This window comes from Pecten maximus, chromosome 13, assembly GCF_902652985.1.
Source record: "Pecten maximus chromosome 13, xPecMax1.1, whole genome shotgun sequence".
Taxonomy (NCBI): Eukaryota; Metazoa; Mollusca; class Bivalvia; order Pectinida; family Pectinidae; genus Pecten; species Pecten maximus.
In genome coordinates this window covers 14,595,526-14,623,202 of record NC_047027.1, presented here as the reverse complement: position 1 = coordinate 14,623,202, position 27,677 = coordinate 14,595,526, and the positions used below count along the sequence as shown (strand labels likewise).

Genomic DNA, 27,677 nt, shown 5'->3' with positions numbered 1-27,677 from the left:
ATTCCGGAATCGTCTCAAACGATAAACATAATTCGGCCACCGCACTACCTTTGTCGCCTGAACGTGTTTACATTTGCCTGTATATCACGTAATCTAGCAGTAAGTAATATTTCACACGGATGATAGGAAAGTGGAAACGTATACCCCGAAATTGCAATGATGGAAGCGCTAATATTTGAACTATTGTCTCGATATAACCCGTCATTGTTTGAAGGCTGGCATGTATTATAGGAAACATGACTGCAAGAGGCGACTAAATTTGGGGTCTTTATGGATGCATTATGCGCCCAGACTTACCGCGTAATAAACACTTGTAATTGACATTCTTTGGATGTGTTGCATAAAGAAACATGACGCTTCCCTTCTGGTGCCAGTATAACAGACCGAGAGGGAGAACAAACCAGTGCACATTTGACACGACATTTCAGACAATTCGCACTATAATATAACCAAACAACTAGTTATATAACATGTCTGAAACGTAACGATGTCCCCTCAATAGTTGTTTCTCTTTGGCATTGAAATCACAGTGTCTGTAGTGCGATTGGATGTAGACAGCGTTACACATACAAAATGTAGGTTTCCAGAATACCTAGATTATACGTACAAGTGCGAGTTTGTCACGAATTAATTATCGTCTTAAAAAACTGGTGAAACAACAGATACTGTCGAATTAACCAGTAATACAAACATTGAAATAGTTATCCACTGAGTATTAAGTTATGACTACGTATTAGTCGGATGTGTAATATCAATGACCACGGCGTATAAAAACATTTCTCGCTGTAGCCGATAACTGCTCGGCATTTCTCATATCTATCGGCATGTCAGATCTGCCTAATAGGCTGACATGTACACGTTATCGTGTATTTTACCTATCCCGAACACTCAGACAGATACTTAGGATATTTCGGTACTACTCAATCCACCAACAGTCCAGGTCGGGGTCACACACTGAAAACTAGCTTACTAGACCTGTGTCAAATCAATACAATCCCAACATCTGCCAGCATTACGCAGAGCTTATTAGCCTGTTGGCAATATGAGGGATGATTTGTGCGAAAAATAGTCCTCAATTACAAAATACTTGATACATAGCAGAAACATACAAAATATCAAAACTACATAGAAGGGCTATTTACGGTATGGGTAAAGTAACTAGTGGACCACCTCTCATAATTAGTTATTTTTTACAAATATATCTGTTTCCCTCTCATACCAATACAATGCTGGCAGGAAGACACAAATATTGGCATCCGTCAAGTCTTTACTGGATAATAGCAATAACTCGTATTTATATAGTCATCTTAAACTTTTTCTCCTTTCATGTACATTTGAGGTTGATTTAAACTTCCTTCCTAACAGGATCTAGCTCACACCATATAATCACAATTATGAACCAACTATGAGCATGTCGACTTCAGTATCCAAGAATAGTCTGGTACATAAACAGAAATTCCGCCGATCAGGTATGGATATTTTAAACTTGGAGGTAAGTGAATAGGTACTTGTGGCTGGGTTGTGGTATTGTCGTCATGACGTCAAATCGACGTAACAGTAAGTTGAGATCGTTTCTCATAGAAAATACATGTCATACTACGGAACTGGTATTGAGAGCAACTCTCTCAAGGAGTCTACACAGAGTGGTAACTGTCTCAAAATCTACACAGAGAGGCAGCTCTCTCAAGGAGTCTACACAGAGTGGTAACTCTCTCAAGGAGTCTACACAGAGTGGTAATTGTCTCAAAGTCTACACAGAGAGGCAACTCTCTCAAGGAGTCTACACAGAGTGGTAACTGTCTCAAGGACTCTACACAGAGAGGCAACTGTCTCAAGGAGTCTACACAGAGTGGTAACTGTCTCAACGTCTACACAGAGAGACAACTCTCTCAAGGAGTCTACACAGAGTGGTAACTGTCTCAAAGTCTACACAGAGAGGCAACTCTCTCACGGAGTCTACACAGAGTGGTAACTGTCTCAAAGAGGTTATACAAAGTGGTAACTGTCTCGAGGACTCTACACAGAGAGGCAGCTCTCTCATGGAGTCTACACAGAGTGGTAACTGTCTCAAGGACTCTACACAGAGAGGCAGCTCTCTCAAGGAGTCTACACAGAGTGGTAACTGTCTCAACGTCTACACAGAGAGACAACTCTCTCAAAGAGGTTATATAGAGTAGTATATGTCTCAAAGTATACACAGAGAGGCAACTCTCTCAAAGAGGTTATACAAAGTGGTAACTGTCTCAATGACTCTACACAGAGAGACAACTCTCTCAAGGAGTCTACACAGAGTGGTAACTCTCTCAAAGTCTACACAGAGTGGTAACTGTCTCAACTTCTACACAGAGAGACAACTCTCTCAAGGAGGTTATATAGAGTGGCATATGTCTCAAAGTCTACACAGAGAGGCAACTCTCTCAAAGAGGTTATATAGAGTGGTATATGTCTCTAATTATACACAGAGAGGCAACTCTCTCAAAGAGTCTATACAAAGAGTCAACTCTCTCAAAGAGTCTATACAAAGAGGCAACTCTCTCAAAGAGTCTATACAAAGAGTCAACTCTCTCAAAGAGTCTACAAAGAGTCAACTCTCTCAAAGAGTCTATACAAAGAGGCAACTGTCTCAAAGCCAGGCGGCGTAAAACAATTTAAAGTATGGTTCAAAAGTCTAAAGAATTATATCATTTATTCTTGACATGCATGTCTGAGCTGTACATGTTTGGGATATGTCAAATTTTTTTACATATTTTGTTTCAAGTTTTCGTTCTGTTTAACACTTAGTTAAATTAAAGACGTTTTGGTAAACAGATGCATTCCTCTACAGATTTGTAGATGTTTAATTGCATTTTCTGGCACCGTTATTGGTATGCATCCTACAGCCACGATATGTGTTACTGGATACGTGATAAGATGACAAGTGCTGTTCGCATTACTGGCATACAAGTCATTACACAGGATGTTCAAAGCTGTACATCAACCCAGAGTTATCATTACGTAATAGTGACATGCACGCAAACACATGCTAGAAATGTAGTTCTAATTAGACTATATCATGATTGGAAGCACGACATGTTGAAATAAAAATTAGAGTTCGGCTATTAACAACCACGCCTAGAAATAGCGAGTTCAGAAACATGTATTCAGCCTTTTTCAAATAATTAATTTCCTAAAATAGGACTTAAAACAGTAGCTGCTGTCCCCTGCACTTGATCGTCAGAATCAGAAACAACTAATATTGAGATAAGTTACCCCCCTCCCCCTTCCGACGACGGCAAAATATTTTTCATTTTTCCAGTTGACGTCTGTATTGACATGCCTGCAGTTTGGACCGAATCATACCGAAATCCTTTAAATGGAAGTCAATGCTCCCTGACGTTCAGCATTGAATTGGATGAACAAAGAATCCTAATTTGACCATCCAGTTTTGATCAAACAGACCGGGAGGGATGCAAGTGTTACTGTGGCATCACTGAAATGGTTCTGTAAATAGCCTCTAACGTTAGGATCATACTACGTGTGATAATAGAATGCTGAGCAGTGAACCAAACTCAGAGTATCAAATTTCCTTAATGTTTGCAAGACTTTAATCCCGCAACAAAATTCGTATTTAAACTGTTTTAACTCTAGATAAAATACAGATATGGAGACAATATCTAAAATGGCAATGCAAATAAAACAAATAACATGTTTGTCCACGTAAATGATATCAATATATTTTTTAGTTTTATGCATATATGGTTTAGACTATTTGCAACATCAAACTTGGCAAAAGAAGCATCCATTACTATTAAATGCAGTCATGACAAAAGTGCTTTACATATGATTTATTTTACAACCAAACACAAATTATAGGTAATATCAAATACATCAGGAGACAGTCCCACAGCCACAGTATCCTCTCGGAGAATCAAACCCCGGCAGCCTATGTTGAAAATTGAGTTCTGTAACCACTGCGCCATATAACTACCCAACTTACGTAGCATTTTAGTTCATTATAATTACACCAAGTATCAGTTTGATATAACATCGAAGAAGAATGTTGTTCCTTTACTGAAAGGAAGGTATTGCTATAGACTACTCTTATCACAGCCAATCCAAGTGCAAACTGATAGCGAAAATTTCCGAAAATTGTAAGGGGTAACCTATTTGTAGATCATGCAGGCAGCCGCAATGGTGGGGTAAGTGTGACTCATCCGACGGTTTGGGAACTCGGCATTCACATCTGTTTCTCTTACAACACAAAATACACAGTGAGGGGGAAGGCTCGACACGTGTAACTGCATCAGAATATCGTATGTCTGCTGGGCATGTGCATGCACGTGCATTTATCAATAACGTATTTATGATAATGATACTTCATACGATATCAGAATTGCGCATATTAAATAAAACATCACTTACTAGTATATAACTTTATCACATTTTTTGTTCTCTGGAATTTGTTAGATGAGGGGATTTCGGGTTGAGAAAAACTGACGTCTAAACCAATTAGAGTTGATGAAGTGTGTCGATCTTCATATTAACAGAGATACAAACTTGTCTGTTTTCTATAAATGAATTAACTTAATATATTATGAACTCGTCTGTGTAGAATGAAACGATAAATGTGTATAATAGAAACAGATTTAACACTGTAGTCTATGCGGAAGCTGATAAGATTTTAACACCGTACATGTAAACCTTATACATATTTGTATCAGTAGGAAATACATGGCTAGTTAATGTAGTACACATACTACATAATAACTTACCAGCGTTTGGTGGCGCAGACCGGAACTTTGAAAACAGTATTCCCATGTCGAGAAGTTCTTAATTTCAAACTATTTCTTTTCACAAAAAAAGTCTCACAATAGTTGAACCGATGACAATCTGTATACACACACGACTTAACGGTGTGATTAACACAGCAATATTTCTCGTGCTTAATGGAGAAGGGAAGATAATTCAAAAGCCTCGCTGTAGTCTGTATGCTGCCAACAAAAATGTCTGCTTCCTCCGATCAGTGTTTTGTTAGTCACCATGTGTATATACGTTGTAGGATAAAACGTGCAATGCATGTGAATTTTTAACATAAAACAAGGATGAACGTACTCAGGTAGATCTCCCTACATTTCAATGTGTGGTATATTTGAACAATGATTTTTTTTATTTGTTTTTGTATGGTTGATTTGGATTTCCTTGCATGTGTCACCAACTAATTGCCTGCAGAACTGTCTGATATCGTTTGATCAATACAACACAGGTAATGCTATCGAAACCCATTACGTAATATATACACTTTTAAGTAACTACTTAATATCTGCCAGAACTCGCTTTTTGTATTAATCCATAAAACATGTACATGTACAGCATGGGAAAAGCTGCTTTTAGACTATTAAATTGATCACTATATCCTTTCTAGTGTAAATACAACATACATAATCATTTCACGTACACATGTAGATAATATCGCCAGGAAAAATTGATCTTAATAGAGACAACACAGCTATATATGTCAACATCACATTCACCGGAAAAAAATATAGGTTGGTTTGAATTTTTAATTTATGTTATTTTCCCTTGTGACATACAAGACAACCGGGTGGTCTATATCACCCACCTGCACAACAATGGTGTTTACAAAATAGATTTATTTGCAGTTATCTATATTTTTTCAATTTATCATGTTTTTCTCTATATAGAACCATTTCAAAGATGTCCATTCGTGTATGTCCGTTTTACAATCCTTTGACACTGAGCGTCACTATAAACTATTCATTTAAACTTTATCCATAAAGCTGATAACAACATGGCTGGTGTTTTATGGCAAGTCATAAAGAAGTTGTTGACATATGTTAATTATATTTTTTTTATATATGTTTAAATTTGGTATTCAAAGTGCATTAACCTTGTTTACAAGTTTCTTTTAGTCATCGTTGCATATAGTTTTCAATATATCATATTCGCTGACATTAAGCACCACCAGCGATATTTCAGTCACGTCACGTCTCATCAAACTAATTACATCAATCAAGCAGAATTTATGTTTTTTTAGATAAAATTTAATGTTTTAATGCTACTCACATAGATTTTGAACTGAACCTGAAAGTGCTGACAAAAGCAACACTAGTGAACAGCATCCCTAATTAAGAATTTAGTAAACGTTACAGTTTATGCTGACTAATGAATATAAATCGTTATCATACAGATGTTTCATCATTCTACGACTCATCAGTGATGCAAGGGGCTGACAGTAAGAATCTGAATGGGTCTAATCAAATATAGAAGTGAATGAGCACAGATGCTCAAATGAATTGGTAACTTTTGGATACAGGGTCACTTTTTACTTTTCACGTGTCACACCACATTTGATTACAGGTTGACCCAATTGCGTTTTTGTCATAATCACTCATTTATAAAATCTTCCCATATATTCCAGTTATAACCTCTTAAATGATAATAGGCCCGTCCATACCTGATGCAGATTAATAAAATATATGATAGGAGATAAGATATCGTTTGCACTTCAATAAGCCCAAATCCCACTTTGAGTTGAGGTTTAATTGGTGGTTCTCTGGGCGTCACTCTACAAAGTATTTACCGATTAAAACCTATAATGTCATTTTCCTCTGAGAGCTATCCTTAACATTTTCCTTTCTATATTCTAAACATTTGTCCCATAGCATCAATAAGGAGTTATAGAAGAATGAAAAAGATCGTGGCACATTTTTATTTCAATATACATATGTATACTACTGTACATATATCAATGATTACATTAACTTCTATACTCAATTGTAATACAAAGAGATTGGAATACTATAATAACATTTGATCACATGACCACTAATATGTCATGTGCTTAACTCACTGTGACAGCTTAGACTTTGTCGTCCAAACTCCTACGAACTGGCAATTAGAAAGTGTGTTAACAAATAGTTACTACTCTAAACTCTATCAAAATGTCAATGTAACTTATGGATAATGGATAGCTTATTTAATGTTATCAGGGGCCATAAAGTATTGTTATTGTGAACACACTAATACATACTAAAATGTCAGTATTAGTATTTTTTTTACATTATAGGACCATGAAATATTATTCGCCAAGACTTTAATTTCTCTAAAAAAAATCATATCTTCATATCTACAGATAATGTTTGAGTCATTTTAACTTGAATGCGAGCGGTTAGGTTTATTCATATGACTGTTGAAGGGTTTGTTGAAAGAAGACAACGCGGATGGATTGATGTCGAGATGTGTTGTGATGTCACATGAGAAAAACCATGGGACATTTATACAGAAATTGCATAGAGATGGCTTCAGCAGTTGTAACATACCTTGTGATTCTGCTACAGCACTAGATCGACTCTCTTTCCTTGTCACAATGTTCCTCAAATAGGACAAGTCTGGAAGGCGTTTGACAGCAGCTTCATTTAAGAAGAAAATAGAAGTTAAATGACTTAAGGTGCTATACCTTCAAAAAAGACTATTCATGATAGATTTAAAACAAAATTCTATCTTTTATTTTTCTTTTTAAAGAGTTAAGGTATATTTCGAAGAAAGCGCAATTTATTGCATACCAAAAAAGTTGTATTGAATTCCGATACTGTCTTCGGTGTACCATCTTGGATAAATTGGCAACGTTCATCGCCGATCACATTAAAACTCAAATACGATATTGGCACTGACATGTTTTCGTCGTTATACGACGAGGACACAGGATCCTCCATTACAATACATACAACACGAGGTTTATTTTAGTATTAATACAGTGTACATGTATATCACTGTACTTCTGAGAAATCTTGTATTGGACCCCATCTACAATACACTATAAATCAATTACTACACTGGATTGCTGGTACACACGTGATAAACACTGACTTATTAATGAATATATAATAAACAGCGATAACAAAGCATGTGGTATACACAACCTGTGTATAATAGTATTTAGAATAAAAGCATGGAGATTGAAAACTATGGTATTACAATATGTTCAATTCATTTAAAAGTTTAGCCATCATAAATCAACTGAAACGACACAGAATGCTAACAAATGGTGCCGAACTTTCACTATTTTGTACGCAATGTAGTTTTCATCTGTATGTTTTCGACTCGGTCTTTCCTGTGAATTTTATTTCGAATGTTCATCATGTAGATACAGCTCCAAACGAAAATAATCATACTGTACAGTAGTCTTCGTAATGCTCGTGATTGGAAAAGAGAAAATTGGCGGACGGTAGATAATATGAAGGGATGAAAGGGAGAATGAAGACCTAATTTAAACAAAGGAATACCGACATGCTGACTCTATTTTTCTGTTTTTAAATCGATGAAACGAATATATATGAACAAAGTATTCTTTTACACATGACAAAGAACATTGAAAGTTGAAGAAGAATAAGATCACGTGAGTGTTTCTGTTTCATAGAAATAGGCTAGGGATAGACAGAGAACTAAACAGCAAGAAAGACAAAATGGAGTAGTGGATGAAGAAAGAAAGGTCAATTTGATATGAAACAGCGAGTAGCTTAATATCAAGAAAGCTTTGCGGTGAGAAAAAGCGATGGTCGGAACCATAGAAAAACAACGACAGAGTGAACAAACAAAGAGTGTAGGAAGAAATGTAAAAGTTTGAGCTCACAGACACAGTACCTGAACTCGACACTGGAACATTTTGGTTCAGTTTGGTTTATTTTGTTTAACGTCCTATTAACAGCTAAGGTAATTTAATGACGGCCTCCCGTGCTTGCGACATGCATGCGTGTGATGAGTGCGTATGTGTGTTTTGGGAGGCTGCGGTATGTTCGTGTTAAGTCACCTTGTGATAAGCCGAAACTTTTGCCGATTTATAGTGCTACCTCACTGAAGCATACTGCCGAAGACACCCAGCAGGACACTCCACCCGGTCACATTATACTGCCAACGGGCCAACCAGTCGCCCCACTCCTAATATGCGGAGCACTAAGCAGGAGTAGCAACTACCATTTTAATGACTCTGGTATGTCTCGGCCAGGGGACAGAGCCCAAAGCCTTCCGGGGCATTTTGGAGGTAGATAGTATGACACCAGAACTAGTTAGATACTGAAAGTAGGTCTAGACAAAAACGTGGATTACCTGTACTAGGAATTGAATATCAATCATTACTACAATATGAAGGATAGAATGTCATTTGGAAATTACAATAACTCGTGTTACTAATGGATATACATAATGTATATATATATATAATTGTGACTAATGTTTGCTTTTTAAGCTCAAAGTTGAGTCACAATGACAAATTCTCCGCTGATGGTTTTGCGATACTATCAGATTTGGGACAATTCGCTTCTATCAAATTGGTTGCTTTTGTATTGATCGGATATTAAAGCAAAATATGATTTACTTATGTGGCAATAATATTTCTAATCATAAAACATTGTTTTCAAAAAAAATATGTCAAATGCAAAATATTTGTATTTCTGATATCATTCAGCTAAATTAACACTTCCCATAGATAGAATATGCTAATATTGCGCCTCCGTCGTTTTGCTGTAGGTAGTACAAATGCTAATGGAAGGGAGATAACCCCTATTCATTTTGTGAAATTCCTGTCCTTGTTTCATTGACGACAATTCCCTGTATGCAAAGTGATCAGTAAATGTGTATTGGGAGTCTGTGATATGTTTGTATCTATATCTACTGAACATTTTGGTATGTGCGCGGTATAGATGACGACATTATAGTGCTAAGTGTACCTCAACTAGCAGACAAAACACATCCAGTCACACTAGATAGTCTCAAAATACTGAATACTGACAAAACACACCCAGTCACACTAGATAGTCTCAAAATACTGACAAAACACACCCAGTCACACTAGATAGTCTCAAAATACTGACAAAACACATCCAGTCACACTAGATAGTCTCAAAATACTGACAAAACACACCCAGTCACACTAGATAGTCTCAAAATACTGACAAAACACATCCAGTCACACTAGATAGTCTCAAAATACTGAATACTGACAAAACACACCCAGTCACACTAGATAGTCTCAAAATACTGACAAAACACACCCAGTCACACTAGATAGTCTCAAAATACTGACAAAACACACCCAGTCACACTAGATAGTCTCAAAATACTGACAAAACACACCCAGTCACACTAGATAGTCTCAAAATACTAAGTAAATATCTCTGGAACAGAACAAAATAAATAAACTTCCTTCAATGGTGGACCGTTCAACTAAAGGCTATAAGTGAGGCAGTGGGAGATTTTAGAAAGATTAAGTCGCCTCTTAAGAACAAACATATAACATGTAAATTGTATTCTATTTAAACCAGGAAAACGATCACTTAACAAATATATAACATGTAAAGGCAGCACCGAATGACGAGGACTAAGATGTAAAAAAAAAACACATTCGATATTTTTATTGATCTATAATCAAAAATCCATAAGTGTTTTATATTTCATTAATCATAATTGAAAACATTCGTTTTTGTATTCGTTAAGTACCGCGCTGAAAATGACATCTTTGGACAAAAGCTACATGACATATCACTATAGGGAAAAAATGAAATATTCTTTACCAAAAGTAAGTATAGCATTGCACCTCAGTAACACAATACTTTTCCCCTCATTTAAGTTGAATTCAACTTGAATATCAAGTGAATATTATTAAGATTATTCTGGTACTATTTGCACAACCCTACGGACTCAAAACATAAGTAAAAAAGTAGTTAGTCTTGGTATAAAATATTATACACAAATAATGCAATGTAATAGAAATATCCAATGATAAATTGTATATTATCATTAGCACCAGTACATTGGAATCTAAACTTATGTCCATACCATATTTAATGACCTACCATTCCTCTCGACTATCTTGGCCTCCAAATACACAGCTGCATAATCATAAATGGATTCTGGGCGATTCCCAATGACACTACGTGCAAGAGCTTCCATGTAAAACTGGAAGCCTGGCGGCAATTTTCGCCGCCAGTACAGCTTCTCAGCTGTTGTCATTTTCTCTTCTTGTGCTGAATACGTTTGAAAAGAGAAAGAAAAAAAAAGATATAAATCAATTAAATACACACATTTGTCAATTACTTAACATTCTGATGCCATACTTTGGTTTTTGGAGAGTTATATTTTTTTCCCCACATATGCAACAAAAATGTGTACCATACTGATGCTGCTCGCCCTTTGTCAATAATTGAAAATAAAAAGGGGATGTATGCAGTGTCGATTAGAACTAGATTGGCGCCCGCGTCACAATGAAGGAAAAAAATCCATATTACAGGATGATGGGATATTTTACATTAAGACTTACAAATTGGACACAGAAATGTAACCAGTCTACATCTACAGGAGTAGATAATAGTCAACAAGCCTAAAGTAAACCACAGGGATTAATTATTCAATCACTGAACGTCCGATTATGTGAGCAATCTATCCTTTACATTTCGGAAGCGGTAAATTATTTATTTTTTTACTGGTGATGAAAAAATTATATGCTCCGTTTCGGGGTTAGCGTACATATAGGTACCTGATGAATAACATCAGCTTATTAGGTAGGACTAGTTACAAAAACTAAGGCACAACACTAGAAACCCAATATTTTGAACATTGTAACCCCTTATAAAAATCGAGGTTATCGGCGTAGTATCCCGAAACCACCTGTAAAAAATGTATATATAATTTTAGTCTTATATATATTTGTATACTCGTATGCACATCGTGTCCTTGTTGCACCGACTAAGTTGTGTGCCCAAGTGAATGATATGCTGGCCTAAATCTTTTTGATATGGGCACAGCAAGGCAGCTCGTGTATTTTTTTTTTCTTTCTTATTTTCCGTTCACAAAATATATATATACAAATAAATACATTACCCGTTATCCTCGTCCGCGCTTCTGTGTCTGCACAAAATACAAAGTTCCCCTTCCCAAATCCCGATCAAAATTTGTTCGTTCTTCACTGTCCCATCTAAAAATTGAAAAATGATGAAAAGAAACTTCCTGTTATTGTTGTCATGGTGAGGGTTAAAACCTATGACGTCACAGAAGCGAAAAGAAATGTTAGATGAAATATTCTTGTCTGTTATGAAGTGACAGTTAACAAAAAATAAGTATGCAATATACATCGTATTATTACGTTATATTTTCAAAATCAACCGATTATATTATTTTCACCAATTAATGGTTAAGAATCATTTACTCCGTACCTAGGTGTATAGTGTTGTGACTTCCGGTTGCTAGTGTTGATCGAAAGTAAACAGAGCAACTGGCATTTGACGAGAATCACGTGAAGTCTTATTGTTTGGGGAAATTCGGTAATCATACTTTACTTATTGGTGAGTTTTCTTTGGTCCGTTAAGTATACTTACTGATTTTATGTCACTTATTTTTGTTTTACGTCTTATACACAGATGATACCGGTGTCACACATGAGTACACATGACATGTGCGTAAAAATAAAAGTTCATTATTTCACGCGGGTCTCGGCATGCACACTAACCTTTGTCCACCCGATTTCACTATCAGTGTTTGATGAGATATTTATAACTTGATGATATGCATGTATTAAGTACTATGTAACGAAAGGACCGGGTCAACATTGAGCTTTGGTGGAACAATTTAGTTGTAGAGGGTGCTAGCCCGAGTTTTCTCTGGCCCTGTCACCATGTCTGGTGTAGGGCCTGTCTGGTGTAGGGCCTGTCTGGTGTAGGGGCCCTACACCAGACATGGTGACAGGGCCAGAGAAAACTCGGGCTAAGGGTAGGCCTACAAATGAAACTTTATCCGTAGGGTTCTGATGTTAATATCGCCTCAAAAGCTGTCTTGCAAATCTGACTTATATGAAACTGTAATAACGTCACTTTACAATCCCATATTAAACCAAGTATCCACGCACAGAAACATGTACATACAATATAGTCTTAGCCAGAAATATACTGTATACATGTTCTCATCTCTGGCTAGTTTCATTATTCAAGATTATATATATGTTACTGTGGCAGTGATCCACATGGAAAAGTAGTTTGTCACATATTAATAATTTGTTTTTCCTTGTGTTCCTTTTGTAGCAATTGTGATCGGAGTATAATAATGTCTGGAAAATATGACTGTTTCTTCAAAATCCTTTATATATATATAGGCACAATTTTAAAATGTCAGGAAGTATTCATTCACACAGAGAACTGTTGATGTGTTGAATTATCTTCCATCTGATATATGCATGAGAATGGTACACAGTTTGAATATATTTTAGATTAACATTGGAAAAACAATCTTTAAAAATAGGGAAATCAAGAATCAAATCACATGTACATGTTTACTACTGTAGCGGAACTGGACTGGGTCGATCATCGGCGACCAGGTAGCTCAGTGGTAGAGTGTTCGTCTAGAGTTTGGAGGGTTCCAGGTTCGAACCCCGGTCTGGCTGCTACATTTTCTCCTCTCCTGTTACATAATTGGCAAGCTTGCCTACCCTTGTTTAAAGCATTAGGAGTATGCTTAGCAAGGGATATCCGAACTTGTGGTCTTCGGGGGCGAAGACTTGAAAAAAAGGAGGGAGGTGTGTAGCAGGACAGGACCGGGTCGATCATCGAAGACCAGGTAGCTCAATTGGTAGAGCATCCGGATAGTGTTCGGAGGTCCCGGGTTCAAACCCCAGTCTGGCCGCTACATTTTCTCCTCTCCTGTTACACTTCATTAATTATTTCAATTTTTTTATGATAAAGCTACCTGTCAAATGATTGTAAAATCCTGTTTTGTCAGAAAAATATGTGCAATGTAAATACCAAAAGGAACAATCTGTCTGCTGTGTGACTTAAAATACACATGCAGGAATATGTTTTTTTGTCCTGTAGTTGTATTTATAAAGCCTTTGGTATATATTTTTTGGAATCTCAAGAAAAACAAGGAGAGTAGTTTAAAAGGAATTGTGTAAAAGGAACAGTCAATGTGGCTTACACATACAGTTTCATGTCGGTTGATGGAGCATGCTTGTTTGCAATTGGCTCAGTTGATAGATCTGTGGCAAATCATGCTGGAGACTAAGAGACCCAGGTTCAGTGACTGGGCACTTTGTACATGTTTCTATAGCATGGAGTCGTCTGTCTGGCTTAAATGTTTGTCTGGAGATTTAATACATATTTTACCAATCTCTTTAAAACTTGGCATACATTATAATCATGATTTGTAGTTGCATTGTGTTTCCCTGAAAGGAATTCTAATTTGATTAGTTTATTTGCGAAAGTCATTTTCCTTTGTTGTTTCCAGTATTTGATTTTTGTCCGGAGATATGACCTCCTTGTTTCACAGTTTGACCGATTTCTTTTTAACCTGATAGGCATTGTAATCATGATATATATATATGATTGTGTCATATTCTTAACCGTATTTTGAGTCGGCTAGATTTTATTCCAGAGGTTATTTTTCCAAGAATTTCTTTGAAACTGGTAGACTTTATAATAATGATACATTTTGTAACTCCTCAAACTGTTAGAAAATTAAACATTGCCTTTGTGAGGTTTCTAGCATGGCACCTGTTTACAGTGTTAATTTGGCAATGAAAGTCATACTTTATTGCAATTAAGATAGAATACTTGGCATTGGACTTATTCCTGATATTTTTATAATGAAGACTAATAATATAACAAAATCTATACATATACTATATATATAATTGCAAATAATATTTTTTAATGTAATAACGATTGTTTTCCATGGATCAGCTTGAAGATTTATTCAAGACTTTGACCACTATATTGTGAAACAATAATATTTTCTGTCAACAGAGGGTAGAAAGTCGAAGGAAACCTGGATTGCTAGATATAGGGGTCTATATTAATGCATTTTAAATAAGGTCTTAAAGTGTCTGATGTAAATATCACAGATAAAATTATCACAACAGTTTAGAATGATATATGCATGTACTTATCACCTGACAAGGTAATATATCTGTACAAAGGTACATGTAATCTACAGAGAGGACAGATTGTTAATTTGTATAATGATAATATGTGAATTTATTGAATGCTACATGTATGTCTAACACTTCCCTAACATCTGATGTATCATGGAGGCAGCATGCATATGTATCATAAGAAACAAGCAACTATCTTCTATGTGAAAAATCCAAGTCAAAAAGAGTTTTTTTGCTCATTATACAGCCACTTATTTTTCAGGTGAAAATATGTGAAGTATAGTATGCAAATAGGCAGTTTGGCTCTTTCCTAGATAGTTTCATTATCATTGTTTTTCATGTGGTTATGAAATCTTGGTAATTGAAAAAGATGACTTCATGAAAAATTCAAATAAGGTATTATATAATAGATATTCTTTGTTATTTGTTTACTTTTTTTATCCAGATAATTTGTCCCTACTGGCTACGGTAAACTTGGTCCAACTTGGTCCCCTCCTAGTGCTAATTAACATTTGTTATACCTTAAAAAACATTCTAAAAAATTATGTAATATTTTATGTGTACGGTAACTACAATGATCTTTGTAACAGGAAACACAATACTTTTTCATTTGGCCTAACATAGATTGTATACATATGATAACTGGTTATCTATTTCAGGGGCAGAATAGGTCTAACTGACCACTACTGATGACAGGGAAAGTTACAGCCACCCGCAGTTGATAATCTTGACCATGGCAGGGTCAGTCTTGACCGCCCTGTGCTACTCCTTCATGTGGAGTACAATGTACTTTACACTCTGTCTCATCAACTCAAAGAAAAGCTACGAGTGGCACTGCCGCACCGTGACAGCAGTTCACGCTATGGTGGTCACGCTACTTAGTGCTTGGTGCGGGTTTGTTCAGGGCCCCTGGCCATTCACACATGCAGGTAGGTACATTAATAAGTGTCTGTGGGAAGACTTTATTACTATCCATTGTTATTAGCTCACCTGATCCGAAGGACCAAGGTGAGCTTATGCCATACCGTGGCGTCCGTCGTCCGTCTGTCCGTCAACAATTGACTTATTTGACTTCTTCTTCATAACCGCTGATCGGAATTTGAACAAATTTGGTCAGAAGCATCCCTATGGGTAGGGGACTCAAAATTGTACAAATGATGGGGCTGACCCCCTGGGGGCCTCTGGGGCAGGGCCAAAAGGGGTCAATTTGGCGCTATTGATATAAACGACTTCTTCTCTGAAACCAAGCAATGGCTATCGCCCATATTTGCCTGGTAGCATCATTATGGGGTTGGGATTCAAAATTGTACAAATGATGGGGCTGACCCCCCAGGAGCCTGAGGGGTGTGGCCGAATGTGGTCAATTTGGCTATATTGATATAAACGACTTCTTCTCTGAAACCGAGCAATGCCTATCACTCATATTTGCCTGGTAGCATCACTATGGGGTTGGGATTCAAAATTGTACAAATGATGGGACTGACCCCCCAGGGGCCTGAGGGGCGGGGCCAAATGTGGTCAATCGGGCTATATTCATGTAATTGACTTCTTCTCTGGAACCAAACAATGGATATCTCTCATATTTTACTGGTAGCATCACCTTGGGGTAGAAATTTGAAATTATACAAATGACGGCGCTGACCCCCTGGGGTCTGAGGGGCGGGGCCAAAAGGGGTCAGTTTTACAGAATTGATATAAACGACTTCTGCTCTGAAACCAAGCGATGGATATCGCTCATATTTGCCTGGTAGCATCACTATTGGGTGGGGATTAAAAATTGTACAAATGATGGAGCTGACCCCCCAGGGGCCTGAGGGGCGGGGCCAAATGTGGTCAATTGGGCTATATTGATATTAGCGACTTCTTCTCTGAAACCAAGCAATGGATATTGCTCATATTTGCCTGGTAGCATCACTATTGGGTGGGCATTCAAAATTGTACAAATGGTGAGGCTGACCCCCCGGGGGCCTGAGGGGCGGGGCCAAGAGTGGTCAATTTGGCTGAATTGATATGAACAACTTCTCTGAAACTAAGCAAGGGCTATCACTCATATTTGCCTGGTAGCATCCTTTTGGGTAGGGATTCAAAATTTTATAAAGGAAGGAACTGACCCCCACTCCCCCCGGGGTGCAGAGGACGGGTTCAAAAGGGGTCAATTGGTTTAAACAACTTCTTTTCTGAAACTAAGCAATGGATATCACTCACATTTGTGTGGTAGCATCCCTATGGGGTTGTGCCAAAAGTTAATTTTATTTCTTGGATTAATGCATTTTTTGACATAAAATCCTCACGTACCCATATAAAATGCCTATGATATATTGACATAGCAATACCAGTGACAAATATACTTAATCATCATTCTTGTTTCATATCTCATGAAATCCAGGTGAGCGATACAGGCCCTCTGGGCCTCTTGTTCATGTTACAATGACATTTGTACAAATCTATATACACCTATAGTAGAAATGAAAAAGTGTAGAATTATAGTGAGTTTGATTTTGTCCGTTGGTCACTATTTGAAACTGCTTTAGTTACTTTACAGTTTACCTGAATGGATGCCACTAGTATACATCTCTTAAATTGGACATAATCATCAGAAAGACCAAAATAAAAAACATCATTGTATATTATACATTTATCATGTTACTGGCCAGTTCTACCATGTCATAAATATTGTAAGTTATCTGTGTAATAACACTTTAAATAATGTGAGCTTACAAATACTGTGTGATGTCACCATAAATCTTTGACATATCTTGTAATATTTGACAAACTTGTGACTCGTGTTATGAACTTAATTTAAATTTTGCATTTAGCATTTCATATTTTCTTATTAAATTCAGCTCCATTTTTGGCAAAGCGAGAATGGGAAAATACATGTATATGCATCTCAGATATTCTGTAAATTTTCTGTGAAGTAAAACTTTGCTTGTCTCCACAGGTGGGCCTAGTACACCTTTACAGCTCGTTACTACGGAGATCTGTTTGGGTTACTTCCTGTTTGACTTCACCTGGTGTTTGTATTTCCGCTCTGAGGGTGAGTTTAATTTCACTAGTATTCCAATTGAAGTATTTCCTCTACACGAATGTGATATACAATGTTAGTGTATGTGGAAGGGACTAAAGAACTTCAAACATTATACATTTGATGACAACAGAGTAACCTGTACATTGTACTGGTATATAAAATATATATACATTTGTAAATATACAAACAAGTGATGTGAAACACTATATTTTGATCTGATTCTGTGGCAAAATAGGATTACTATTTCAATTGATATCATAATTGCTTTAATAAACTGACTTAATAAATGTAAATTCAATTTTATACTCTTTCACAATAAAATTACATTTTATGTGTATTGTATTACAATAAAACACACCAATTTCAGTATGTCCTTAAAAACTGTCTTGCAAATCTGACTTATATGAAACTGTTATAACGTCACTTTACAATCCCATATTAAACCAAGTATCCACGCACAGAAACATGTACATACAATATAGTCTTAGCCAGAAATATACTGTATACATGTTCTCATCTCTGGCTAGTTTCATTTTTAAAGATTATATATGTTACTGTCCTTTCTCCATAGTTTCACACAGTACTGATTCATATGATACAGGCACAAATCTGAACACATTAAAAAGCATTTATCTGAAGTTATTATGGAGAAATTGTCCTTCACCATTTCTGTATGAATTACAATACAGAACAATGATACTTGTACCCTGTACAATTATAGTCATTTAGATGAGTTGCTTCCCTTTATACATCGTCATTACTGAGTAACACCCCTTTGTTCCTGATGTAGGTCCAGTGATGCTGATTCATCATGTGGTCAGTATTTTTGGGCTGACCTTCTCGGCCGTTACTGGACACTATGGAACTGAAATGATAGCCGCCATATTTGGAAGCGAGGCGACCAACCCGCTGTTACAGATGCGATGGTTTCTGAAGGAATCGGGGAAATATAACACCTTATTAGGGGAAATCGTAGACCATGCTTTTGTGTTATTGTTTGGTTTCCTACGAATTGGAGTAGGATCGTTGCTATTGTACACCTACTTCCAGCAGGATACTGACATCCTCGGACGTATTTCTGGTGTTGTTCTCTATGCTATTAGCTGGATGTTTTGGGTCAGTATTGTACAGTATGCTATTCACAAGTACCAGAAAAAGTTCAAAAAATGGGCTGAACTTGCAGATGCCAAAAAAAGGGAAACAAGTAGTTCAAATTCACTGAAAGTGAATGGACACAATGAGACCACCAATGGTAGCCTTCATAACAATCCAGCCAATGGTGGCCTTTCTTTCAAGCCAGTATCACAGACTTTGTCTAATGGCGATTTAGGTTTCATTACTACAAACCAGGGTCATTCATCAAAGTTGGTCAGTAATGGTGGAACAACTATTGAGGAAAATGGAAACATCAAGAAGTGTGATCAGCCACAGTTGAATGGAGATCTACACAGAAGAAAGCCTGCCAACCAAGAATAGCCTTAATTCCAATATGTGATGATGTGTCATTGTTTAATTGTCATGTGGAAGTTTGCTCACCTTGGTTTGATAATGTGTAATATGGTTGTGTTTAGCACAGAGTTAAGTCCATTGAGTACAAAATGATATCAAGTTTTTTTTCGATTCTCCATTTTTTTACGAGAGTATTTTGTATGAGAGTATTTCCATGTTTAGTCTTTAAGGATTCTTTTAGATTTCACTCATGTTTATTTATGACTTAAAATTTCAGCTCATGTGTGTTAAGTGTAATTCAGAATCAAAATCATTGTTTGTCTACAGGAAAAAATTAAGTCATCAAATTCATTGTAGAGTATGGTAGAGGAGTTGAATTATTTGTAAGTCAAATTTTAATTAGATCAGGCTTCTTGCTTGATTCAGGTAGCAGCATTTATTCCAACAGAGCAAAATAACAGTTAATTTTTACTGATGGTTAGCTTTATAATGCCCATAAAGAACAAATTGATATGGTTTCCACATATTTTTATATCTCTGTTGGTATCAGACAGTAATCCTGTATTTCTATATCACTATTAGACAGTTTACATGTAACTTAATGATGATGTAAGTTATTTTTTTAATTCTGTTTATTACTGCGGTTTTTTCCCAACGAACATAGGGATTTTTTGATATTTAAAAAAACATCATCTTAGAAGTGAAAAAAAATTAAAAGCTATATATAGCTACCGGATAATCAATTGATGTATTTCCTGTTTTAGATATTTTCACTGGTTCAGTGTAAAGATGAACATAAAATCATTGATTATTAATGTAAATGTGTTATTTATTATTCATAATGTTGTCATATCATTGATTTATACCCAATACTTAGTATTAAAGTTTTAAGAAAAATATGTGTACTCAAATATGGGTTATTACCAATCTATTTAATCATGGTATTTATTGATGGATTTGGCATTGGAATATATGTGACGAGTTAATTTCTCAATTTCGATATGTAAACTACACATGTGGAGCTATTTCTGCAATTTTTTGTTTTTCACCTCTGTCATGTTCAGTGGTTGGCTGATCGTGATTATCGAAAATTAGTAAAACAAACAAAAAACAAAAAACACATAAAACCGATCATCTATGACAATTTTGAAAAGACATTTTCCAGAAGTGTTTGTAAATCTTCAGCTTCACATGTTTTTGAAATGTTACTGAACCAAGAAAAAGTTTACCTTATATTTTACCGGTATGTTCATTGGTTGTTTACAAGCAATACAGAGATTTAAATATATTACCAATTGTTGAATGCTTTGTTTGTGTTCAGTGTTTAAAATAATGATAACAAAGTCTAAGACATGTAGTAACTATACCATACTTGAGATATACATATATTTTCAACAAAATGGGAATTCTGTAGAAAACAGATTCTATTGATTTTTGATCGATTTCAAGTTTCAGATTATCAATTCTGAAAGTGAAACCGATTCCCATCACTTGTCCTGTTCCATAAATACCACATACATCGTGAAATAATTCCACTTCTTTTACCTATATCATGCAAATGTATATTATTTCTTGTCATATTAATTCAAACTCTGTGTAAACTGAAACTCTTAATGATATGAAAAATAATAAATCCAATCTTAATAGATATATTTTTCATCGTCTTTAATGCCAAAATTATTTTTGTATAAGATTTTTTTTCTGTTGGAAATCGATATGCTGGTATTTTTTTTCCCCAAAAATTATTTGAAAGTATAACTGGACAGTTATTTCATTTGAATTTTCTGTATCTAGTATACTAGTATATATCAGTATTTTTCATCAGGAGAGATCTAGTCACCTTTTAGTTTTATAGAAAGTGAAGATCAGTAAACTATTTAATTTTTTTTATTTAACTTGATATATATTTATATAGTAGGATTAGTTTATTACCTTGCTGGGTTTATTAGGATTAGTTTATTACCTTGCTGGGTTTATTAGGATTAGTTTATTACCTTGCTGGGTTTATACCCCCATGAAGAACCAGAGTTACATGTGTTTTGAAGTGGTGTCTCTTTGTAGTAGTAGTTAGTGACTACCTCACTGAACAGCAGAGTGGAAGCACACTGCCAGGTCTCCAGCCCAGTAGATCTAGCTTAAGATGGTCTTTTCAGGGACAATGTATCCATGATACTAGTATTACTACAATCAACGGTCTGTCATGTTACATGATAACTTGCACCAAGTAGGAGTAAAACCACACACCTCAGATTTCACCCTAGCTCCATTAGTCTGATGATTGAGTCATTATGGAGATAGATTGTGATAAGTTTAGGTATAGTGAGTTAATAGATAAAATTTATGATAAGTTTAGGTATAGTGAGTTTATATAGAATGATAATTTTTTATTATTATTAATGAGTCACCTGTCTGTACTTGGTGCAGCTAATTTTGATTGGCTCGTGTAAAAAGTTTGCTCCCTATTTTGACATTTCATTCAGATGACACTTTAGATTTTTACCCTGATTTGATGACAGTGCCTTTATCCTTATACTCGGATGTCAGATAATGCTTTTCTACGTGTGGTTATATATATACACAATGTGTATGAGTTCAGTACTCTGAAGGGTTCCAAGTATCAAACTGTGATTTATGTCAAATTATCTATCACTATGCAGTGGAGAGACCGATAAAAACTCTATATAGGGTTGTGGTACTTTTATCTCAATATTCCAAGAGTAATATTTTTTATGCTCCCTTTCCCTCTCTGCACCCATGGGACATGTCATAAAAAATCAACAGTGCACAAAAAAATGCAACCAGCTATTTCATTGGTGCCTGGAAAAAAATCCTGACCAATCAGTAAAGCTGAAGCATTTGTTTTAAAGATTACAGAGAAGTGCTAACCAAATTAAAAGCCAGTCGACAGTTTAATGGCCCCAGTCACCCCAGCATTTGTTTGATACACATCAGAGCATCAAACTAGTTTTTTTTGTTTGATCAACAACATGGCAGTCACCAAATCTTTGATTTTGTTATGATATACTCAAGGGGTGCAGAGAGCAGGAAAACTGAATGCTGGAATATTTAGGATAAGGATATTGATGACTTTTGCTATTAAACTTGTGATTATGATAACTCTTGTGCACTTGTATTTGTCATACCAAGGGGAAAATGGTAGATGATTGAAATCACAAAAACTGCCTCTTCCTATCCAACCCCTCAACCTTCTTCCTATCCGACTCCTCACTCTTCTATCCGACCCCTTGCCTTTCTTCTTTTCACCAATGTATTTTGAGTGGAATGCCCCTAAAAGAAGAAATTAAAGTCTATTTAAGCAGCTTAAATGAGAATGTATGTTTTGTTCTTTAAAATGAAATTTATATAATTATATATATCTCCATAAATAATATATACATACAATATGTGGCAAATGCTTTATTTTTGTTTATTTATAAATTGTACAAAATGTTGTGATTTTGTTTATATTGATTGTAAAGTATCTGTCAGTTATTAATAAATTATGTAGTCAGTACCGGGTAATATATTATGCAAGGTATCTGACCTTAGCCCAAGTTTCCTCTGTCCCTAACATCAGACATTAGACATAACCTGGCCATGGCTATGAGTATGTCCAACATCTGGTGTTGGGGGTCAGAAGACTAATTTGTTTAAAATGATGTGTTACTTGGCAAATTCCCTTTAATTTGTAACTTAATGTATTGTGCCTCACCTCACAAATATTGAACTGGTGTTAGGTTTATTTTATTTTTTTCAATCTATAATATTTAAATCTGATACTACTTGATATCAGAATACATCTGCATAAACAAGAGGCCCATGGGCCTTAACGGTCACCTGAGATTTGAAATATTTCAGTTAAGTTAATTGACCCTTTTTGGCCCTGCCCATCAGCCCCTAGGGGTCAGTCAGGGCCAACATGTGTATACCATTAAGCTGTCATCCAATGCTGATAATGTTAACAAAGTTTAGAATGAATTTGAACAGAATTAAATCAAACAAATCATAGTCAAAAAGTGATTTCCCTATATAAACTATAGTAAAATTTACTCCCTCCCCAGGGGTAAACTTGTAACCCAAGGGTCATGAAATTCATAAATTAAGTAAAGCATCATAAGACCCTTCCACCTATGGAGAGTATTTCATTCTACCTTATTTGGGTCTTGAGAAGAAGATTTTTGAAATTTCGGTCAATTTGACCCTTTTTAGCCCCGTCTATATAATTTACAATTTTGGTTGACCTTTAGCCATAGAAGCTTCCTGCCAAATTTCATTGAATTTGGTTTAGGGGTTTTGGAGAAGAAGTCGAAAATGTAAATTTTCACACAACAACGGACAAAAGGCTACTAGAATAGGTCACTTGAGACTTTGTCTCAGGTGACCTAAAAATGTAACAGCAGAGTTATGAGCCAAACAAACAAACACCAAATACTCTTCTTCTTCATAACCGCAGATCGGAATTGAACAAAATTTGGTGGCATGATGGGGTGGGGATTAGAAATTGTACAAATGGTGGGGCTGACCCCCCCTGGGGGCTGAGCCAAAAAGGGTCAATTTGGCTTAATTGATATAAACGACTTCTTCTCTGGAACTAAGCAATGGATATCACTCATATTTGACTGGCAGCATCCTTATGGGGTAGGGATACAAAATTGTACAAATGCTAGGGCGTTGAGGTGCGGGGCCAAAGGGGGCTATTTGGCTGAATTGATATAGATGGCCTCTACCTGAAACTAAGCAACGGATATTGCTTATATTGGACTGGTAGCATCCTTATGTTGTAGGGATTCAAAATTTAAGAAATGGTGGGGCTGAATCCCTGGGGGCCTGACTGAGGGGCAGAGCCAAAAGGGGTTAACTTGGCTAAAATGTTTTAGACATTTATTTGTCTGGAAGTGAGCGATGAATATCTGTCATATTTGACTGGTAGTATCCTTATTGGGTAAGGATTCAAAATAGTACAAATGATGGGACTGACTCCTTTTGGGGCCAAAAGGGGTCCATTTGGCAATATTGATATTAACGACTTCTCTGGGACTAAGCAATGTATGCCATTAATATTTCAGTGGTAACATCCCCGGGAGGTTGGGATTCAAGTTTATACAAATAACTCCCTAGCTAGTCTTAAGAATACTATTTTCCTATTTTACACATTGGATATATATAATGTAGAAAACATTTAAATGGTGTTATATTAATCAATTGATTAATTTAAAAAGTGATAAAAAAAAAGATGTTTACATGATAGAAACAATCATTCAGATTTATGTTTTACTGATATACTTGTACACGTACAATTAGTTAAATATGTGCTATAATGAATTCAGGAGGATTTTATTTATATACATATGTATTATAATATACTAATCAAGATATTGAAAATATTTTCATGTATTAAATCGTTGATCCAAACAGTTTTATGGTCAATTAATGATTTCATTAATACCAGAGGTATGATGAGCAATGGCAATTCTACGATATGATCAAAACAAGATTGGAGGTGAATATGGAAAATACATTTTCTAAAATGGTGAAATTCAGAAGTAATAACTGTAGGTACAGGTATATGTGGGATTCCAAAGCTATCAATGGATGACAGTATGTACCATAGTTACATGGAGCTGTTTTATATATTGGTTGAAAATTCTGCATCGCAAGGCATGATAATTATAAAAACCTCTATGTTTTCTTACTTTGTGTATACATAGGGTGTATTCAGATCACAGGGGGTCGGTGCGGACCTACATCAGAAAAAAATAATTGTCGGATAAAAAATTAGCCTCTCCCAAGTACAAGACACGTCCCACGACTAAGGAGGCGTAGTCATGGGATAGGTCATACTCGGGAGAGGCTATTTTTTAAGTCCCCTGCCGTTTGAAAAACCGGGGGACTTTAGGTTTACCCTCTGTCCGTCCGTCCGTCCGTCTGTCACGCAACAGTTGTCCGGACAACTCCTTCTAAAGTGCTACTCCGATCTTAACGAAACTTGGTATACATGATCAGTATAACATGTAGTTGTGCATCCCACATTTTTTTTCTTCGAAAAACCATTTTTCAAAATGGCCACCGTCTTCTCATTGGTTGAGGCCTGTCCGGACAACTCCTCCTAAAGTACTACTCCGATTTTAAGGAAACTTGGTATACATGATCAGTATAACATGTAGTTATAAAGATAGGAAATAAATAGGTACAGTCCTAGCTCAGGCAGGGGACTTTGTATTGCTGTTGCAATACTATCCATCCTTGTTTATCTGACAATTATTTTTTTCCTAACATAGGTCCGCACCTTTTCCCTGTGATTCAGATCACATCGTTTGTTACAGCTTTAGTTAGTTGTTTTATAAACTATGACAATGACATGCAATTAATGTGTACCATTTTTTTGTTGTGCAAGTTTTATAATAATCCAAAGAAACAAATTACATATTTATAACGAATACATATTGGAATGCAATATAGTATTTTATGTACCTATACAAAATCAAGTTATAACCTAGTTATGATTATTTGAAATATTGGAATACCTGTGACAAGTTTCATCAATGATCTTTAACTTTCCACAGGAAAGCATTGCAGAATTTAAGGAAATTTCCTTAACTAAGATTTTTTTCCAAAATTATGTAGTGTTTTCTGTGGAAAATTTTAAGTTAAGGATTGTTGATTTCCTTAAATTAAAGAATGTTGAAGAAACCAGGGTCTAGTATGTTTACCTGAAATATATATTAAATATATGCAATAATATTATGTAAGGTATCTGTCCGTAGCCTGAGTTTCCTCTGTCCCTAACACCAAACGTTAGACATCATCTAGTTATAAGTACTACAAGTACTATGTCCAGCATCTGGTTTTCGGGTCAGAAGAAACATGGGCTAATTTGTTTTACATAATGTGTTACTAGGCAGTTCCCTTTGTGACTTATTCGGCTGATAGGTAGAGCTATAACAATATCCTTTTGTCTTTGGAAACTTCACAGTTAGGTCACTGGAACTACGGATACACTACAGTCTAGTGCTAGTGTTGGCTGCATTGGTGAAAGTTTCAACAAATTTTGAAGCTAAAAAAAGTGTTCTAGGATGGAAAATGATAAAAATTCTTTTTACCAAACATGAAACTAACACATAATAGATGATAGGTTGATTCTGTAATTTCAATCAAGTTTGTCAAGTGTCGGTAATTAGGTGTATCGACAGACAAGGCGAGTGCCGGTGATCAGACTATATATATTTGTGTACTTTTAATATTATATATCATATGAAGATTATATACATTTTGTAGGTTATGACAACTATAGAGACAGAATAAGAAATATTGATGCGATACTTGAGCTATTATCTTTCTTTATTTCTAGACATGATTACTACCAAGTCTGTGTGAAGACTGGTAAGATATTTTATATGCAAAAATGTATAAACAGAGGGCCTTTGACAAACTACAACCCATATTATCCATATATAAAATAATTCCAATATATGGACCATGGGATAGGGTTTAGTGTGAAGTCCCTGTAGTATCAAGTGTGAATTAAGTTTTGTGTCCGTGATTTCTTTCATGTTTTTGACATGTGTTCAAATCTATACTGTTGATTATTTAATCTATTTACAAACATGAAATTATTTTCTATCCATTCTGTATATATGTTTTCTTTAGATTATTTTCATAAATACAAAAATTGATTCATTACATCTGTGTTGTCTTCCTTGCACCAACACGATACATATCTTTTTTGCTGCAACTACAGGTATGAATGAATTACCTCCCTTTATGTAGATATTGGACAAGTCAGCGATGTATTCATGTACGGACAATAAACACATTTTCTGTAATATTATATTAACAACCAAACACCACGTTTAGGTTTTCTTCAGAATATTCCTTCAACTATCAATACAAATGGCATGATGATCCTGGTACAGCCAGATGTATTCCCGACCAATCATCTCATGCATTGAGGTTTATTAAAAAATTAAAAAAACAAAAAAATCTTTCCATTAAATAACAACTCTTTTCTCCACAGTTCAGCTACCAAATTTTTTTATGGTGTATCGATAAAATTCTTCTTTGTTCTCTCAGATTTGAAATTTTCATCAGTATACAAATTATCCGAGGTAGCCTCTAAATCACTCATTCCATTTAAAGTACAGTATTAAGATCATTTCTATCCCGATACCTACCGTATTGTGTCTATATGTTATTCTCCCAGCCTAGGTCTACAATACACAAGAACTTGATACTATATGTTAAGTACACGAGACACAGAGGGAAGTAATGTTAAAAAGGGAAGCAACCCAAATT

General features: G+C 35.6%; 2 protein-coding genes across 4 annotated transcripts in view; one reads left to right on the top strand and one right to left on the bottom strand.

Annotated features, from left to right (window-relative positions):
* The window catches only part of LOC117340255 (cell surface glycoprotein 1-like), a 37,833-nt gene extending 25,825 nt beyond the window's left edge, over positions 1–12,008 (bottom strand). Inside the window, exons 1-3 of one of the 2 annotated variants that reach the window (XM_033902012.1) lie at positions 11,872–12,008; positions 10,848–11,018; positions 7,320–7,409 (exon numbers count right to left, since the gene is read on the bottom strand). In XM_033902012.1, coding sequence (XP_033757903.1) covers positions 7,320–7,409; positions 10,848–11,004 — 247 coding nt within the window. In that variant the 5' untranslated portion in view covers positions 11,005–11,018; positions 11,872–12,008. Of the gene's footprint in view, positions 1–4,751; positions 5,013–7,319; positions 7,410–10,847; positions 11,019–11,871 lie in introns of those variants that run through there. The other variant, XM_033902013.1, reaches the window with a different exon arrangement.
* A 219-nt stretch (positions 12,009–12,227) lies between these two features.
* On the top strand, positions 12,228–22,502 carry LOC117340254 (TLC domain-containing protein 5-like). 2 transcript variants are annotated; one of them, XR_004535417.1, is made up of 5 exons: positions 12,228–12,332; positions 15,568–15,837; positions 17,850–17,945; positions 18,727–21,699; positions 21,739–22,502. XR_004535417.1 is itself a non-coding variant. In XM_033902011.1 (4 exons), exons 2-4 carry the CDS (start codon positions 15,642–15,644, stop codon positions 19,410–19,412), a joined length of 978 nt encoding a protein of 325 aa, XP_033757902.1. In that variant the 5' UTR covers positions 12,228–12,332; positions 15,568–15,641; the 3' UTR covers positions 19,413–22,502. The 2 variants fall into 2 exon arrangements, 1 of the variants encoding a protein (XP_033757902.1); XM_033902011.1 differs by having other exon boundaries at positions 18,727–22,502.
* The last annotated feature ends 5,175 nt before the right edge of the window (positions 22,503–27,677 follow it).